The 20,000-nt window shown below is 38.9% G+C and overlaps 2 protein-coding genes across 3 annotated transcripts in view; one reads left to right on the top strand and one right to left on the bottom strand.

Annotated features, from left to right (window-relative positions):
• Positions 1 to 1,474: 1,474 nt before the first annotated feature.
• LOC137997688 (nucleotide-binding oligomerization domain-containing protein 2-like) overlaps positions 1,475 to 20,000 on the top strand; it is a 73,096-nt gene continuing 54,570 nt past the window's right edge. For both annotated transcript variants that reach the window (XM_068843866.1, XM_068843867.1), the window contains exons 1-6: positions 1,475 to 1,605; positions 2,876 to 2,955; positions 3,121 to 3,206; positions 7,227 to 7,294; positions 7,951 to 8,049; positions 9,046 to 9,124. The gene's annotated coding sequence lies outside the window, so the exon portion shown is untranslated. The remainder of the gene's footprint in view (positions 1,606 to 2,875; positions 2,956 to 3,120; positions 3,207 to 7,226; positions 7,295 to 7,950; positions 8,050 to 9,045; positions 9,125 to 20,000) is intronic.
• Positions 11,541 to 14,500, bottom strand: LOC137995016 (uncharacterized). Its single transcript, XM_068840589.1, has 2 exons — positions 11,868 to 14,500; positions 11,541 to 11,830 (listed from the first exon to the last, which is right to left on the bottom strand). The coding sequence occupies exons 1-2, from the start codon at positions 13,891 to 13,893 to the stop codon at positions 11,688 to 11,690; spliced, it is 2,169 nt and encodes a 722-aa protein (XP_068696690.1). The 5' UTR covers positions 13,894 to 14,500; the 3' UTR covers positions 11,541 to 11,687.

Genomic DNA, 20,000 nt, shown 5'->3' with positions numbered 1-20,000 from the left:
TGCAGGTCATTGTTTCACCAATACAGAAAGTATCCTAAACATTCTTAAAAGCTAACCTTAGGCCTAATTAGGCCTAAACAAACGTTTTTAGGACTAAGGTTAGCTTTTATGAATGTTTAGGATACTTTCTGTATTGGTGAAACAATGACCTGCAACCCGCGATCTGCGGCCTGCAAATGAGACCCGCCGTCGGTTAACTACCCTTTTTACGAGATCATGTGAAGAATATAGCACTCGTTTACATATTTCAGTGATTAGGCCTAGCTTTCACTTTATGCATCAGTCAGTTCCAACTGCGCCCTGTCCCCCCCTCACCCCCCATGTTTAATTATATATGATAGTCCTTGATTTCAAATTTGCAAACCTTTTTATAATATTTCCAAAAACCGGCCTTTTTGTAATATAATACCATATAGAATGAATAAAATGCGTCCTGTTGCGAAACGCGACACTTCATAAACGCTCTCGCTATTTGCTTTGAAATTTGGTTTTTAGATTAAAGTACATATTAAAATTCAGAAAACATACCTTTAAGAACGTCGACATTTTTTCCAGTCCTTGCCGGATAAGCCAATCCTCCACAAAGCGCTAATCTTGACTACGGAAATTCTACATGTTTTAGCAATATACACCAACGAGGGTGTCAAAAGCCCGGGGGTGCCCCCGAAATTGGCTAATGGCCGGCCCCCGGGTCGCGCTAAATTAGCTAAAGCCCCACCCCCGGGACTGACAAGGCGGGCAAATGCCCCGCAGTTGCCCGGGGGGGGGGGGGGCATGGCGCAGTTGGAATTGACTGATGCATTACGTTTCGGTTAACTACACTTTTTACGAGATCATGTAAACAATATAGTACTCGTTTACACATTAAGCCTAAGCGCTTGTTTCAGTGGTTAAGCCTAAGCACTCGTTTACATTTTTAGCTTCCGAATATACTAAGAAGATTACTTGAGAGAGGTAGTCTTTTCGTCTGTGTATCTGCGTATCCACTTCAGAATATACTTGGAAGATTACGTGGGGAGGGGTGGTCTTTTCGACTGCGAATCCGCGTATCCGCCACTTCAGAATATACTTAAAATATTACTTGTGGAGGAATGGTCTTTTCGATTGCGTATCCTCGTATCCAACCACTTCAGAGGAGCAGCTTCAAAATGGAAGGGTAATCTGCAGTTAGTAAATTTTGTCACTTGGTAATTGTTTTCACGCGGTGTTCACGTGATCGCGTGATTTGTGTCACAACAGAATGATCACAAAATATCAAAATACCTTGGTATAGATAGGAAGGGAGGAATGGAGGCGATCCATAACGATTTATCCTTCCTTGCCAATGTCGCTTTACAATGAAGGAAAATACTATGAGACAAGTAAAGATCAGCGAGATGGAAATTTCACCGTCACAAAAACGTCTACTCCATTACTTTGTAAAATCTTTCCGCCTTCTCACCCTACCCCAGCTGAAAAGCTCCTTCTTTGACGTCATCCACGCACTGTCTGGGTGCATGCGGCTTGAATCTTCCTGTTGATTGTACAAGCATTTTACAAAGCTCGCGAAAGGAGCTTGGACGTTGATTTTTCGTGAGAAGCTCTGGAAGCTGTAGCTTGCTGAAGGTTTGTGTTCTTATATTTAATTTAATGCATAAACTAAATGATTCAGCCATAAAGCCGAGTATCTAAGTACTGAGTATCCGGCAATTTTGTGCTGCGCTATTTTTAGCTAGTTGATTTGATCTGTGGTAATATTTATTGCCGCAAGTTTGTAAGTTAAAATCACAGATTTCCTTGTTATTATACATGTAATTGCAAAAACAGCTGATTGCAGAAAAAGGCGGAATTATTTTCCCAGCTGGGGAGATAGCTAACAGTATAACTATAAGTCACGTTTCGCGGGGATAAGATCTCTCCTTGGTCGCCTTTAATTCAGTACTGTTGAGTTTGCTTCGGCCACAACTTGTTTTGTGGAATGATTATCTGTTTGGAGATCACTTTACCTTGGCCTCGTTTACATTGTACTAGAAGTGAAACATATCACAGTAATTTAGTATCGCGATCGCGTGATTCACGATGCATCGATGATAGGGATGATGCTTGAGTGCAACTTCGAAAATATCTCTTTCAGCACTTTCACTTTCATTTTCGTTTTACAGTCAAGCTATGTGACGCGTGATTATGAGTATCCACAAGGCTGAATGAACATTCGAATTCCTCTTTGGAGCTTCCGCGATTTGAATGGTATCTTGAAGATTTTAGTTGCTACGAAAAATGCACAATAACTGAACAATAATTCATCAAACACTTCAAATTGCTTTCTCTGTCAAAACACCTTTTAGCTTATAATAAAACGAAAGTTCATAGCTAACTATTTTTGATGTATATCAAAGAAAAAATATCTATGGGAATTCAGAATGTCCACGAGAGCAAAGTGAATACTTGGTTCAAATTTCAAAACAACTGGTCACGCGTGACATAGCTTGAATGTAAAGGCCTTTAATTAAGAGCTTTGTGTATGCAGATTAATGATCGTTCTGGATAGAATAAAACATCCATTACATTTTGTGCAATTTAAGGCGTTTAACTAACAAATTTCAACAGCTTCTGTGCGTTAAATGAATCTGCGTGAAAATATATGTATGTTGTTGTTCCAGACAGGCTGCCTTCACCATGGTTTCAACCAATTGTCCTCCAAAATTGATATTATGATAAAATACGCCTTTGTAGGGAGAAAGCGGAATGAATGGTAAAAGGAAATGTAATTGCATGCGTTACATGGCTGGGCTTGTTTCAAAAACAGCAGTACAATTCTGGAAAGTACTACCAAACTAAATGATTTTCTGGTCTTGAGTTAGACTTAATTGCTTATCTTCAAGTGTTTGTTTTTTAGGGTTGTTTTTAGAAGAAAGGATTGAGAAGAACGCAGCAGTACCACCAACTGAAGGTTGATTTCTACAGCTGAGAATTTAGGTGACTTCATCAGTATTAATTTTTCTCAACCTCTTTCACTTTTCTTTAAAAACCATCACCAAATCTCTTTGTAAAATTTAATGGTTTAAATCATTGAGCAAGACATCTTAAGGTTCAATGCATTCTTGTCTCTGCTATACGTAGTTGTTTTATGTGTATTTTCAGATTCATTTTCTTGAAGGAGGAAACTTCTTAACTCAAGATGCGATACCCAGATCTTTTGAAGTAACTTAAAGAGATAATTATTGCAGGTATGTACTGGAGCATGTTCCATTTTGTCAGGCCTTCTAACAGGGTACGCTAGTGAACGACCGCAAAATTCAGTCAAACCGGCACAATAACACGCAATTCGAAAAATTTAGCAAAATCCACACAAAACTGAAAGATTTACTCAAAATTTAATTTAATTACTACAGATGTTTCTATTGAGTACCAAGATGTCTAAAAATGTTTAGGCTATTGCAGGCTACTTACCTTAAAAAACAATGGGCAATTTCCTCACTTACCATGAAAAACTTGTCAAGTGAGGACCATGTGGGAGCCAGCGAGTCATGCGAGCCATGCATGCAAGCTAACATGGTGAGCTATGTGAGTCAACATGTGAGTCACACATTTATTGAAAGCTAACCATTTTAAAATGGGTTCTTATACAAATACTATTTATCAGTGCTACCGGTATTTGAAATGGGTGCTTTGACTTACAGTGTAAATGCCGTTTGCGAGGCTTGCATGGCTCACATGACTGGCTGGCGCACAGATTGTCCCGGCCAAACCCGTCGATCAGATACTGGGCTTCTTGTAGGATGCGGAACAAAATTAAAGATTATGCGGAAAATTTTGGCCAAATTATGCATAAATGTGCATTGATTATGCAGAAATTTCACCGGATTATGCGGAAATTTAAATAATTATAAAACTAATAATTAGGCCCATCCAATGTATTTACATGGCTAATGGTAAATCAGGACTCAAAATTGTGACCTTTCCCTTTGCGATTAAAATATTTGGAGGAGTCGCCAATTTGTGACCAGCCTTTACCATTGAAATAGAAGGGTTAGCAGTTGGCATTTTGTTACAACTTTTCCTAAAGTAAATAAAACAATGAAATATGATTTCCTTTCTCATCATGAATTTTGTTTCAACTTGGAGATATGGAGCAAAATTGTAATGTGGTCGGACCGCGAACCATTTCCTCGATTAATCACCATTTTCAGGATCAGGCCTTCTGATAGGGTGCGATTAAAAAATGCAAATTATGCGATTTTTTCAGGGCAGATTGTGCGATTAGAAAGGCCAATTATGCGATAAATAATGTAAATTATGCGATTTTTTTCTTAGCAATGTTAAGTTAGTTTTATAAGGTTTCAGGTTAAGAAAAACACTTTTTTGCTGCCCTAAAGACATTTTGAACACAAAGGAACAGTAATTATGTATCTCGATCGCCATTAGCTGGGATAAATAAAAAAATGAGGTCTTCTGCACTACCGGTGCACCACGTTTACAAAAGTTGAAAGGACACAGCTAACATGCCAAATGAATGATCAAGGTGCTTGTCAACCACGAACTTCCGAAGATGGTCAATCACAATAAATTATCGCCATACCCCCATTTATACGAGAGAAAATAAGCCGCGGTTTTCTCTGGCCGCGGCTTACAGAAGACTCGAATGTTCACCCCGTATAAATGGTACAAAATCTACGTTCACGTCTTTTTCAAGCCGCGGCTTATATTGACCTGGGAATATGTATTCGTATAAATGGTTCCTTTTGCGTATTTTGTACACCGTGGCCAGAGTAAGCCGCGGCTTATTTTCTCTCGTATAAAAGGCCCTAATATTGCACGACGAGAAAAACATCAGTCCATCATAACCGTGGAGCGTACCTCTGAGGTACTTTCTTGGTCGATCGTGAGCTGTCAGATTGCGCGGAAGGTGGGAACTTCCTTCTTCGTCGAAGAAAAAGCGAGCGTTTTCACAACAAACTTATCTATGAGTAAGTTTTTATCAGTTTTCAACGAAAGAAACTACATTTTGCCGAAAAACTTACAACTTCGCTTATTTTTCACAAATCTCTTCTCTTAGAGAAGGCAACTGTGTCATTTCAGTGGTGTGTATATAAGGACGTGTTTGTGTTGCACCAATAGAAGGAGACTCGTACCAAGTCCTCGACATGAAAAATAACGCCTTGAACTTCGAATGTTTACGAAATCGAAGGTGACGCAGGTTTTTTAGCCTTTTTCCAACATATATCATCTTAAAAATGGTGTATTTATGCAGGAATTTCTAAGAAACGTGTTGATTTATGTTTCATTTTATGAATTTTGTGCGTCCTTTTGTGAATTATGCGATTTTTCGTGAATTGTGTGATCGGATGCGATTTGAGGTCGATTGTGCGAAATCGCACCATCGCGTAATATCAGAAGGCCTGCAGGATGGTAAGCAGCTGCTTTAATACCACTAATATCGGGCATTCTTCAGTTTTATGAAGAAAAAATCGTCATTATGCGGAGGATGAGGATTTTAGGGAATTATGCAGATCCACATTGCCGCATCCTGTCAGATGCCCTGTCAGATGGTGGTAATACCTGTTCAAACAATGAAGGGTTCTTTCCGTAGGCTACATACATGTACATACATACATACATTGACCATGACTCCTAATAGGGGCTTTTCAGGACCACTGAAACACAATCAACAAAACGACAGAACACAACAACAATTAACAACTGTAAGAATCCCAACTGGCCGGAGGCAAACCAGTTCAACTTGGCTATTTACAAGTACATGAATGAAGGGGTAGTTTCTAAAGAAACTGTGGTGCTGCGTCGGTGGGGAAGTAGTATACAAAAATTTGGTTTATCAACGGAGTTGATAATGTAAATTGGCCACCGTACAGAGATTCTAAAAGCTGACGTTTCGAGCGTTAGCCCTTCGTCAGAGCGACGACGAAGGGCTAACGCTCGAAACGTCAGCTTTTAGAATCTCTGTACGGTGGCCAATTTACATTATCAACTCTGTTGATAAACCAAATTTTTGTATTTACAAGTACAGCCAAGAAGTTGAACCAGGGACTACCAGGAACAATTTCAATAAGTGGTCAGAATGAGTCTTAAACCCAGGAAATCGGGATGATCTCAAGGCAAGCGTCCTAACCACTGGCCTGCAGCACTGCCTCTTGGGCAATAGTCAACGAAGGTTTAATGACAGGTTATTTAGACATACAAGAGTCAAGACGTGCATTAGGGGATTGCAATGCATTATAGGGGAATCGCCTTTCTGGAAACGCAGCAGAATCATGATCATGCATATTGATATGGAATAACTGATTGTCTTCAGGACTGGATCATTCTCCATTTAACCAATAACAATTTTCAACATAAGTGTCCTGTTTTCCCACAGACCATTGCCACCCTGTCGATTTGTTTTGGAAACTGTTTTTAGGAGGTGGGCGGGTAGGTTTTTTGGGGGGAGAGGAGGAAGTGGGCTAGAAGTGGGTCAGTTGATCATGGAGGGTAGGGTAAGGGGGATATTGGGGTCTGGATGAAAAAAAATCTCCAGTTTTTAAATCTCCAGAGGTAGGCATCACTGTATTTCGTGCTAGGCTGGCTGCAAACCATTTCTCAATGTAAAATCGAAAATTCCATTCTTGTGCGTAGCAGTTAAATACATTGTGAAGTACATGGCTTTTCTCACCCTGCGAGCAAAGCCTCCTTTTGTCTTTTTCTTTACTGAGGAGGAGAAAAGGAGGCTCTGCCGGAATCTTGTCAACTCTTTGAAGCCGCCGCAGCCCGAACTTCTGGACTACTCAATCTTGTTTTCTCTTGTCAAACCGGTTTTTCCAGTGCGAGCGTCCCTTTAGTGACAAAACCGATAGTTACCATGAAAAACCAAGATGGCGGCAAGATCTGGCATATTAGGCTTGGGTTCAAGACTGTATCCTAGCAACATGCAGTGCATATTCAATAAAGATCTTACTCGATTCATGCAGAGCCTTTCTCGAGAACGCCAAAATCGAGCAAGCAAAAGAAAGGCTCTGCTAGCAGGGTGGGCTTTTCTTTAATTTTCTATAGATTGTTCTTTGTGGCTCTAAGGGGTATTTTTAAAAGAAATTCCTTCTGAGCATTCGAATTAGATGTGCAACTTAAAATAATAAATTTATTATGTATATACTAATTAATTGATCATGACAACTTAAAGCAGGATCGTTTAATTCTTGTCTCTTCTGTAGTGATAAAATCTCTCACTGATAATTTTGGTTTTGTTTTTTTGAAAGGAGGAAACTTTTTGACGAAAGATGTGATTTCCAGACTTTTCTGAATTATAAATTGAGAATTATTGCAGGTATGTATGCATATGTTAGACTTTGTAATCTACTTGACAATGTATTTTAACATCACCAATATGTGTTCCTGTAAATTCCAACGTTTCAGACAATTTTGAAACGTCGTCTTAAATATTTTTGTCACCATAATTTTGTCTAACTTTACAGTAATTTTACTGACTTATTCTTTGCATGAAATTGACTGAAGGTTATTATTTACATTATTATTAACAACTGCATTGCTAAGTGGCGGTTGGGTGCCTGAGACATCCTAGAGCTCTTCCACTATTGGTAGCCAGCTCCAAGATAGAGACTGCTCCGATGGCTGGCAAAACCTAAGAAACCAGCCATGAGTCCCGCCCCCCCCCCCCCCCCTCCCTTATCCCCAAGAAGACAGGCACCCCAGCACACTGATAATTAGTGGAAAGAAGAGGGGCGGGGTGGGGGAAGGGAGGGAAAAAACCGCCAAATGCTCCACACAAAATTCTTTTGCTTCCTGCCACACCAATGAATAAGCTTTACAATGCAAAGCACGAGGATCCAACGAATGTCCAAGTATAACAAAACCACTGACAACAATTCACTGCAGTCGCTCATTTGTAATCAATCTACTGTATTAATTAATATCAAAGTATGAGTTTTTAATCCATTTTCTTGCTGTGCTTGTCTCTTGTAGACTTCTTGCACTCACCTGTTTTGTAGGGGAAAGATTCTTCAAGTACATATATGTAAATTTCTTGGTCATGATGTTACAGCGACAACCAGATATTTTCAGGTAAGGAATTACAACAGTAACTGTAGTTAATATGCACAGATCCAAAGCATCACTTCAATTTAATATCCATATCTTATTTGACCACTTTTGAAATTTCAAACCTTATGAAATATGTCATCTTAAAAGTTTCATTATTTTCTATGTATAAATTTCTCTCAAAGCTTAAAATTCCGTTGTCATTTAGAGCTAGATCTCGAAAACATTCACTGACTGCTTTCAACCTCTTTCAAGTTTAATTGAATGACGTCAAAAGAAGTCTGAGCTGCATGTAATGTCTGAAATTAAGAGGTGGTCGATCAAGTCATTTCCAGACGTCTTGACTGCTTTGAACTCAATGGAAATGCAATTTGTTTACCCACGGAACACCTTAACAGCGCTCAGGAGATTGTTCAACATGTGTCCATGCATTGTGAATCGAATTGGAATTTGACAGTGTTGGTTTTTGAGGAGAGTTGAAAACCAGAGTTCCTGGCGAAAAAGCCCACATATGACGCCGGGACCAGGAATCGAACCTGGGCCAGATTGGTGGGATGCGAGTGCTCTCACCACCACCCCACCCCTGCTCCCCTAACAAATTTAGTATGTCAATCAGTATGCCTTAGGTCTTTACTGCATGTAGGTGGCTTTAACATCTGAGGTGAGTAAGAAGGTCCATTAATTAAGGTCTTCATCACGGAGGATGAAAGGACAGTATTCTGAGAGAAAATAAAGGAGACAGTTTAAAGCAAGGGGTAGAGGGAAAACTTCAATTTTTGGATTAATTTAATTCAATGACAGTTTTCTGACCAAAATGGCTGGCAGCCCTTACATGAAAGGTGGTAGTTGGGGAAGCTACACTGTAACATCCCATACAAGGACTACAGCTGTACCCTCCATGCAACAAGACAAAAATGTGGTAAATGCAAGAAACACTAACTACACTGAGGGTCCAATTTACCAAACCTGTCAGCAGTAGATGCTTGACAATCATTTTTGTTGGTATCCCTGTTATTGCAGGACCTCGGTATAAATGCTGCATGGCAGAGTTGTGATTTAAACTAGAAAGACAGAGGAGACTGATCAGTCTGCTCTTCAAGTAAGTTACTGTAGTTATGATTGAATGAATGAATGAATGAATGAATGATTGATTGATTGATTGATTGTCATGATTGAATGATTAATTGTGTTTAAAAGCAAATCACTGAATTCTGACAATAATTCTAGTACAAACAAAAACTTTTTGGAATCCATGCAAAAAAAAATCTCAAATTCTAAGAAATCCTGTCATTTACTTTCTTTTTAAGGTGAAATTGATTTCTTCGTTCCAAATTCAGGTTTGAGATATTTGGATTGATAAATGTTCACATGAGGTTAATATTATAAATAATAAGTTGGTTTGTTAGGTTAAAAAAGTAATACTACAAACTCGAGCATTTCACAGCTTGGCATCTTGACATTCAACGTAACAGTTAACAGAATGTTCAACCTACTGTCTTTGACTACTATTTCTATTTCAGAAAAAACTTGATTAGCTTGTTGTGTTAAAATGCCATAGGCCAATTTAAGAGCACTTCTCCAATACCATGTGCAGAAGTACATGTAATGTATAGTACAGTGTAATATGTCATTTTCTATCAAGGCGATACCCTATGGATGGAAAAAAGCACTACAGGACATCATCAACAGATTAATCTCCACATTCAAACATAATAATACTGTAACAGCTAATGGACCATGGAATTTCACTTAGCAACGGAGCAAATCTGAGCTAATCAGAGCTCAGTTAAATGCACTGTATTAATTAGTTATGGTGCGGTTGAGCATGAAACACGTACAGATTTGTGTTAAGAAGCAAAAAAGTTCAGTTGGAACCGGACTTTCATCTCACAATTTGAAGGAAAAATGTTTTGCTGCGGAACATAAAATGTGACTTATTGATATGCATGAAAACTGGGACCAGAAAAGTTAAAGTCCGAATAATTGAAGTATCTGGATAATCGAGGTTCAACTGTAATAATCATTTATCCCTTTCATACTAATTAATCTCCCCTTTTAGCTGATAATGATGATGATGATGATGATGATGTTGATGATGATGATGATGATGATGATGATGATGTTGATGATGATGATGATGATATTGATGATGATGTTGATGATGATGATGATGATGATGGTGATGATGTTGATGATGATGATGTTGTCGATTAGATTGATGGTGGACTTTGGACCCTTTTTTGTGGACTCGGCGACTCGAACATGTGGACTTAAGGACCATGGTGTTGACTTTGGGACTTGGGAGTTGACTTAGGGACTTAGGCAAAGTGGACTTGAGGACCTTTTGTGGACTCAGCGTCTTTTTTTGTGGACTCAACGACTTTTTGTGTTGACTTAAGGACTACGTCATTGTACTATCTTTACCATCCCTATTTTATTCCTTCTATCTGTTTTTGACAGAGTTCTATTGCACTTGAATAACACAAGTTGTACAAAACGTCAGAATAGATGTTACTGTGAGACCATCACTCAGCAGCCTTTGGGAACAATACGATCAAAATGAGAGAAGACCAGGAAAAGTTATTACGTTATAAAATGAAGTGTAATTACAGTCTATGAGGACAGTGTATAACAAAAATTATCCTTTATTTCAGTTATGTTTTCCTTGAAACAATGCAATGAGAACGGCATTTGAGAAAAATAGGAAAATGGGTTAGAGTGGCTTTCAATAGCAAATTTACTGTTTTGGCCACTGTCTGTGTAAACGAAATCTACTACAGTGTACTAGGGTAGTTAAATAGTAGAATTTTCGGACAAAAAATATGAAAATGCGCTAGAGTGGCTTCCGGTTGAACATTAAAAGTAATTTAAAGATGTATTGGCACTGTATGATTTAATCGTAGTTACAAAAATGTACAACATATCTTCATTCTGCGTTTGCTGTTTCCGCTTGTTTCTGTTATGTTTACATTGGTTTCCAACGATCTCCTTTGTTGTGTTTGACGAAAAACGAGTTGTTAACGTTTCAATTTATCGAAAACCACTCCTGCGCAAAAAGTAATATCAAACTGGTTTTTGATACTTATAAATCCGTGCGCAACAGATTGTTCGTGTACATAAACGACGGTAGGACACCACAAGTTACAAAAACTAAACATGACCAAAAAATCAGTGCCTGAGCATTTACCCTCGTTCTGATACAAAGGTCCAGGGAATTTCGGAAATGGCCTATTGAACTATTGCCTGAGTCGGCAACAGAACAAAACAGAACTCCTAGCTAAGTGAAACTCAACAGGTATCATGCGCCGGACGCACAAAAAAGGTAACGAAGATTTCTGCGAATACCTTAAACCATTACCTTAAACTCAACATGCATGTATAGAACGGTGGCTATGCGCCATAAGTTACAAGATAATGGTAACTAAGACGAGAACTCTGACAATTTTTGAACCTGTGCAAAAAGTATCAATTTAACTATCTCTTCCTTTTGAAGTAGTAACATGGCAGAAATCATGCAGATGATCCGCAAAAAAAAAAACAACAAGAAGACAGAAACTAAAGCATTTTGTTCGAGACAACTGCTGTCTTTCAATTATTAAAATAAGTTTTTCTTTAATTTATTTTCTTCGGATCGTTCACCATGAAATCAGGAATGCTCTCCTTTACTTTCTCCACTGCCTTATGTAAGTTGCACGAAGACCTCTGATCTTGTCAGTAACTTTCTGCTTAGAGTATTTTTGTATGATGTCTTTATGGCCGCTCTCGTTCAATCGCTGTGCAACATCTTTTGATTCAATCTTTTGACCTCCTTGAATCAAGTCCTTTTGATTCAATCTTTTGACCTCCTTGAATCAAGTCCTTAAAAAGGTTTGAAAAGACCATCACCTCCTCTTCTTCAAAAACTCTCAATTTTCCTTGAGTTGTAGTCGGACTTATAATTGAGTTCGAGTCGCTTGCATTGTCATTACAATCGCTGGCCTCCACGTCTTCAAAAAGAGAACCCTGAGATTTCTTGAACCTGTACATTGCTCTCACTTTGTCCAACAGTCTTTTGTTTTCACAGTCCACGAGCAGTGGATTTGTGCGCTTAAGAGCAAGGACTTCCCGTAACGTAATCGATTGGCGGCTGATATTATCTGCGAAGGTTTCTTTTATTGCTCTTTCCTCTTCCTTTGTCCAGGTCTGGCGGACCGGAGGTACAGGTACCGCATCAAGATCACCATCCTCTTTTCCTTCAGGAGGTGAATCAAAATCATCTTTTCTCATACTAGGTTGCTCGATTTCATTATTTTTGCTACGTGATGGTACAGCAGGAGAACTCGGCCTACCATGCATTACGGCCGTCAATTGCCTAGCAGCGAAAGCGGAGTTTGTGCGCTTTTGCACGAGATGATAGTGCTTATCTGCAGTTCGTTCAGTGTGTGCCATATGTGCGGCGACATTACCCTTGACCTCTTTATTGTACTGTCGAATTGCTGTTGTGCATGACTTCCTCATTAGTGTTCCTGAGATACGTGTTTCCTTATCAATCGTACCACCCTTCCGCCAGGCGCTCGTTATAGCTGATGACAGATCGCTGCTTTGCATCTTCGCTCCTTTCCAGTTTAAGAACAAGCAAGTGGATCCACCGCCCTTCACAACTTGCTGCCTTGCGTGCTCGACGTAAATGTCCAACCAACTTTTGAGGCTTTCATCGAAGCAGAGATTTGCTGGGCCATGCTGACTGTATGTTTTATGATCTTTAACAGAAATCATGTATGTTTCATCGACACAGCTCATTTCCTTGTACTCATCTAGGGTACTGTTCGTTATGACACCGCTCCTATGCCCATTCTGGGAAAGCAGGTGTATGAACAAGAAGTTTCTCAAATCACAGTACTCAATTTGGCCTAGAGGTGTAGAATTCTGGCCTTTGTCTATCAAATCGCCAATGACCTTGACTTGATTGCGAGCAAACTCTGACTTAGCAAATTCTTGAACTTTTTCTGGGGTAATAAGACGTGCAAGATCTTCTTCTTGTTTCTCCCAAAATCTCTCTTTAACCTCTTTGCGAAGACTTTTACACCACTGCCCACATTTTTTAAAGAGGGCGTCTGCCGTTTTTTCACATCCTCGGGGAAGCTCGATGTCATCCTCTGTTGTAGCGAACGTATAAAACTTGCGCAAAGAATGAAGATAACTGATTGTGGTTGCTGCCCTGTGCGACGCTCTCGACTCTGGATAAAACTTGTCGCGAATTAGTGCCTTGTCAAACAAGCTTTCAACGGTTTGTGTTCCTATTATCGACAGTATTGTCTGCACTTGTCGCACCACTAGCGCAGCTGGCCTTGCATCTTTTTCGCCCCCATCGGGGCTAAGGATCCATTTCTCGAACGCTTCGAATACTCTTTTACTTTGTTGATCACAAGCTTCAGTTTGGACCTCCACAGCATCATCGCTTTCTTCACACTCCTCTAAATATTCAAGGTCGTCTTCACCATCACTTGCCGATTCTACAACAATCACTTTGTCTACAGTCGAAGTTGAACTGGCTTCCCCCAAGGTCCCTGTGTTGTCATTCACATGTCCTCTAGGTGCAGCAACCTTTTTGATCTCCTTGAATTGGTTACTTGTTTCAGTAGCTTCTTCACCTGGTGAGTCACCTTCCATCTCGACAAAATTCTGAGCGAGAGAAGCACTGGACTGATAAACAGGCCGGGATTCTTTAAGAGCCCTCCAAGACCTCTTTGTGCCTTGTATGTACCCGTGCTGCTTCTGTAAGTGTTTTGATAGATATCTTTGCTTGCGCCCACACTCGCAACAGACTTTCCTCCTTCTCTTATTCCTCACTTCTTTCGGCTTCTTCGAGTTTCGTTGGTCGTGGCGCATGTCAAATTGATTAACAGCATTTCTGGCTCTTTCGGCACTCCAGCCATGCACATTCTTTAAATGACGAGGGAGCTTATATACTTTGGAGCCACAGCCGCGAAGAGGGCAACGAAATTTGTTTCTTTTATTTGGTTTTGCATCCTTCTCTTCATCTTCCTCGTCGTTGCTTTCTGTACTTTTTGACGATTCCGATTGACTGCTGTCTGTATTATCGTCCTTGCTGTTTTCTATACTTTCTGACGATTCCGATTGACTGTTGTCTGTATTATCTTCCTTGCTCCTTTTTGGGGTCCTTGATCTTGAGTGACTTTGGGGCAATTTTCTTTTCCTGCTTATTGAACGAGAACCAGAACTATTCTCAGATCTTCTTAGTTTCGTTTCTTTTATGAAGGCTTTCGCTTGCTTTGTTATCTCTTCTTCCGTTTGCTCCAGGCCCGATAATTCACTCTCGTTTTCAGTGTCCGGCGGATCGCTTTCGGTTACTACTTTGTACAGTCCTTTGAGAGCCCAAACGTGTCTCTCAGCCTAAAAAAGTGAAGCAATTTTTCATTATTTATACAGATTTAAATGGATGTTGAGTTCTCATTTTCTAATATAAAATAGTTACAAATTAATGTTTTTACTTGCTATCCTACAGGGATATGCTAGACAGCTCAGAGCTTAGCTTACTCTGTCATTTCTGTGATGAGACATTAATTCAATTAAGACATCCAATGCAGGATACTACAAACTACGAGTTCAGCAAAGAGATGTAGCTTACAGTTAAAAGTTTATAAAACCGAATTCAAAATTCGTTACCCCTGTTTCATGTCTGATCCATAAATGTAAGTCTTATACATGTCCCTATAACATTCGCTTCACTTGAGGTCCCCCAAGGGAAACCCTCTATCGTTTTTTTGCCCTTACAAAAAAACCTTAGAGGCTACACAGACTTCCAGCTCGGGGGGAGGAGAGGGGAGGTGGTTTACTTCCTAGAAGTACGCTAACAGGTATGTGCTGCTGGATGGGGTCGCATTTTCACGACTGGATTGACTTTTATGTTTTTTTATTTAAGAGTTATAGGATGGGGTCGCACGTTTTCAGGATTTTGGGGGTCAGAAAATTTAGGTATGTAGGGGTTTAAAAATAGGAAGACTTGCACCACATTAAATTTAACAAACATGTCAGTTAATTTCTGGATGACCTAGTCAAAAGGTGTGATAAGGTAGATGCATAAACAGAGTCTATAATATGGCCACTATAATGGGGTAGGGGTTCTGAGAGGCTAGTAGTGGCAGAGACCCAGCAAAGATTATCCCAAGTAACCCCCCTCCCCTCCCCTCCCTTCCACAAGGGGCTTCTAACAACGTATCTACAGCTGGTCACTCATGAAGAAAACTTAACAATGTCAGGGCTTCATTCAAACAAGCTCTGATAAATTAGATGCTCCTACATAATAGTAACATTAACAATAACAATATCAATAATAATAATAATAATAATAATAATAATAATAATAATAATAATAATGATGATGATATTAATGATAACTGTAAGTTACATTCTGTAAGCATTGTTCAAGTAAGTGAAACTGATGCTGTATAAAGGTTGCAAATGGGAGAAAAGAGGTTTGAAACTAATCCTCGGTAATTTTTTACACGTTCTTACAGGTGCTATAGTGAAACCTTACAAAATACAATAGTCAGAGACATGACCAAGTTTATGACAGTGTTGCTATAAACACAATTCGAATGAAGAAATATTTCTGCTTCCTGTGTACTTTAATATTCTTAGAATAAAAAAAATTAATAACGAAATTATGAAACCAGAAAATGAAATCGAAGAAAATATGACATAATCTTTTTCAATAATCGACAAAATGACAATCATTGGCAGAAATTGCTCAGTTTTGTCTCATCGTTGTACTCTGTCGCTTAAATACATGTACAAAAGATTATTGTTGTTCTATACCAAGTAAGAATTCTACAAGATACTACTATAGCATCTACATGTATGCTTAATATAAATATTCTTTAAAAGTTCTCTCGTTACGTTCGTTACGATTTTACTTTCACTCTGCTTCACAAAAATGATCATTGTTTCTTTATAAGCTTACCTGTGATTTTTTTAATTCCTCTTCTCCCTGGCAAGCCTGACGAAAATCTGTGCGGGCTTGTTTCAGCTCAAGTAAGATATTCGGTCCGTTGTATCTACTATTTGGATTCATTGCCCACTTATGACTTGATGTCTCACTTGCAGGAATCGAGAACTTAATACTAAAACAGCAGAAAACAGGGTAAGAAGTGTGCTGAACGTGGATGAAACGGATTATAGATCTTGTATAATCAATACTTCAACAAAAGCATTAAGACTGTACGATTGAAAAAGCCAGATCTAAAGGACTTTACAATTTACCTTCACTTGCATTTGTGTCCAACATAAAACATGGTTGACAGCGTGGAATGAAAGCAGCGTCACAATGCACTCTGGGAAATGTTCTTGCACTTCCGGTTTTTTTGTTGAATGCAGCACGTTATCAAAAATGTCAAAAAATATAACAGCCGGGAAAAAAAATGCAGCGTACATTGTGTTTCCATCGTGTTTCCAACATTGTTTCACCCACCTTTTTAAAAATACTCAGTAAAATTCGTGGCATGATTAGCCATTTTTGCCGTGCCTCTGTTAAGGAGTAGATTACAGATGATGACCTTCAAAACGTGAAAAAAGGGAAAAACTATAACCCGCAGTCAGGAGTTTATCATTGATATCCTTACATTCTTATCACGTTCTGTGATTGATAAGTATACACGCACACATAGATAGGATATATTTTTTTTTAATTTCTAGTTGCAGTTCGTATGAAAACGCTTGTCCATGGCTTCTTTTTCCCCACCAAGTACTATTTGATACTTAATTTAATTAGCTGCAGGTGTCGTGAAGATCTGAAGATGTGAAAAGCACTAAACCAACGAATATGACCAGCACGTAAATTTATCTGTTATGTACCCTCGTTTCCATTGGGAGTGTAAATTGCTGACTTTAGTCTCACTTAGGGTGGTTGGAAATGGCAATGGAAATCTAATGTTTTTAAACAAACAAATTTCTCCACCTATTAAAGAAAATTACTTTAAACGCGCTCATATTTTGTTAACGGCAGTATATAATTTCATAAAACTTCGCGCAATATAGATGCAATATAGATCACATCAGCTCCAGTATTAAGTGGTCCCTGGAACTGGTTGCCTTTTTAAGAATCGGCTATTTTAGGGGACAAGCATAGTCTGAGCCACACCCATTTTGGTCTATTTAAGGGGGTTGAAGGGAGTTTTCCACAACATTCTTGTACCTTAAATACGGTTGCCACTGTACCTCGGTTTCAAACATGATACATCATTGCAAGTTCGTTGGGTTTTATCGATGTATAGTTTACCTTTGAGAACGCAAAAAGCGGTAACAAAAATTTACGCTGCAACTTTTCAACCTAAGGGGTGCATTAATTTTTTGTTGTTGTTGTTTCTGGTACCGGTCTCCCCAAAGTAACATGAAAACTAACTTACCTCAAGTGCCTCACACCTCTCTGAGATCAGTTATGTCCTCAAAATACGATAAAATTGAAAATATTTGGACCCAGAGACCTTTAGCATCCAGCGCAACTTCCGTGGAAAATGCGACCTCATCGTTTATAAATATGGATCTCCCGGCTCGTGGTTTTTACGAAACACTACCAAACTCGAGCTACATCATTGACTTTGTTGAACGTCATCGCCTTTCCAATTTGCTGCTCTCTCGTCAAACTGTTCTCCAAATATTTTAATATTTCTATCTGAAGCGTAATTAAGTGGACTACGGGACCCGGTAGGTATAAGGGGTACTCAGAAAAAAATTCGAAAAAAAATTATAAACATAAATATTATCACTTCTAATTTAAAAGGCAGTTAGATATTACTAATAACTACCACTGACGTGAATTTCACGTTAAGCGATTGAATACAGCCTTTCGTATTTCGATTTGCGTTTGAAAACACACTTTTTAAATTCTTCGCAAAATTTTTCCTTCGCAAGTACCGTTCAATGTAATACATATCGTGGCGTTTGCAATCGTTCGAAAAAAAGAGGAAATAAAAAGAGCTGCGAAACTCTTAAATGGTATCTAGATAACTCGCAGAATTGGTAAAAATCGGAGTTTACCACTTAATTTTAGTCTTTACCACTAGATTTGTTGACTAAAGGACTTCATCGACTTAAAAAATACCTTCATAAAGACCCGTTTAAACCATTTCTGATCATTTTTATACACAGTATACTTCTTAGCCTCTAGATAGTTGTGATGCCTTTTGACTGGAAAATAAAACAATTTGCCTTTGGAGGAACCATTTAAAGTCAAGGTCGCAAAGTCCGAAAACCATCCCTGGTGAAAATCTTTGAAGGATCTTTGAAGATCCTTAAAGACTCCTCAAAGATCTTTTTGAGGATCTTTCTAAGGATCTTTTTCCGAATCCTCAAGGATCCTACCTAGGATCCTTGAAGATCCTTAAAGATCTTAGCTTTTCTTGCCAAGATCCTCACAGATCCTTGCCAAGATCTTCAAGGATCCTTGAGGATCTTCAAAGATCCTGTCCAAGATCCTTGAGGATCTTAAAAGATCCTGTGCAAGACCCTCAAGGATTTTTAAAGATCCTGACCAAGATCTTTAAAGATCATCAAAGATCCTTGGGGATCTTCAAAATCCATATCCAAGATCCTTGAGGATCTTCAAAGATCTGGTGCAAGATCCTTGAGGATCTTCAAAAACCCTTGCCAAGATCCTGTGCAAGATCCTTGAGGATGTTGATGTTTAAATATCATTTAGGACTTTACAGGAACCTAGCCGAGATTCATCATCGTATTTCCCGCTGGGCACATGTCTGGCCTTGGGGCGCTCCTGGTGGGGTTAGATTTGCATCCACCAGTTGCATCAGATCTGTTTTTGTTATCACAGCTCTTCTCACTTCTTAGCCTCTAGATAGTTGTGATGCCTTTTGACTGGAAAATAAAACAATTTGCCTTTGGAGGAACCATTTAAAGTCAAGGTCGCAAAGTCCGAAAACCATTCAGTATAATGATATTGATGATGATGATGATGATGATGATGATGATGATGATGATGGTGATGATGATGATGATGATGATGATGATGATGATGATGATGATGTTGATGATGATGATGATGATGATGATGATGATGATGATGATGATGATGATGATGATGATGATATAATTACCATGTGCGTTTCTAACACTCAATGTGCTATACATGTATAACTTCAAATAGGACTAAATTAACTTAAATATAAGGTATATACTACTGGGATAAAATAATACTAAAATTGAACAATAGTCCTAATGGAAGGTAGTAATATCGTCGAAAGATTAGAAGAGTGTCTTAAGGTTACTATTTAACGTAAAAGCAGATGATGATGATTTTATTTGTTCGGGTAGCTAGGGAGTTCCAGAGAGTAGAGTAGATGCAGAGTATTAAAAGGCCCGGTCCCCATGCGAGCGAGTTCTAGAAGGGGGGATGGGTGATACTAGCTAAAGGAGAGCAGGAAGATCAACAAAGTGTACGATTGCAGCGGCGTACATTTATCAGGGAGTTTATGTACTCTAGTACAATGTAGCTTATGAAGACGTGTTTCAGCAGCCTGACCCCAAGCACAGATACCATGCACATGTAGTTCAGATACATGTAGGGTAAAATTAAAGAGCGGAATAAGATGAGGAGTTTTTAATGGTTGGCTAGCATGTGAGTTGTTATCTATTATTCTAATATTGGGATGGAAGGAAAGAGCCTTTTGGTGTGGACGAAAGATGATATAGTTATTATAGATTTTTCGGCCTTCGAGGTTAGTTTATTGACAGCTAACCACGTACACACTGTGCATGGCATCTGACAGGATGCGGCGATGCGGATCCGCATAATTCACTGAAATCCGCATCTTCCGCATAATTCCGATATTTTCCGCAAAAAACAGAAGAAATACCTGATATTAGTGATAAAGCAGCTCCTTAACATCCTCAAAAACATAAAAGCCGAAGAAATTGACTGTTTTGAAACACTTATTTTCCTGAACATTGAAGAAAACACACCA

Source organism: Montipora foliosa, chromosome 3, assembly GCF_036669935.1.
Source record: "Montipora foliosa isolate CH-2021 chromosome 3, ASM3666993v2, whole genome shotgun sequence".
NCBI lineage: Eukaryota > Metazoa > Cnidaria > Anthozoa > Scleractinia > Acroporidae > Montipora > Montipora foliosa.
The sequence above is the reverse complement of the archived record's forward strand: the minus strand, read 5'-3'. Positions and strand labels throughout refer to the sequence as shown.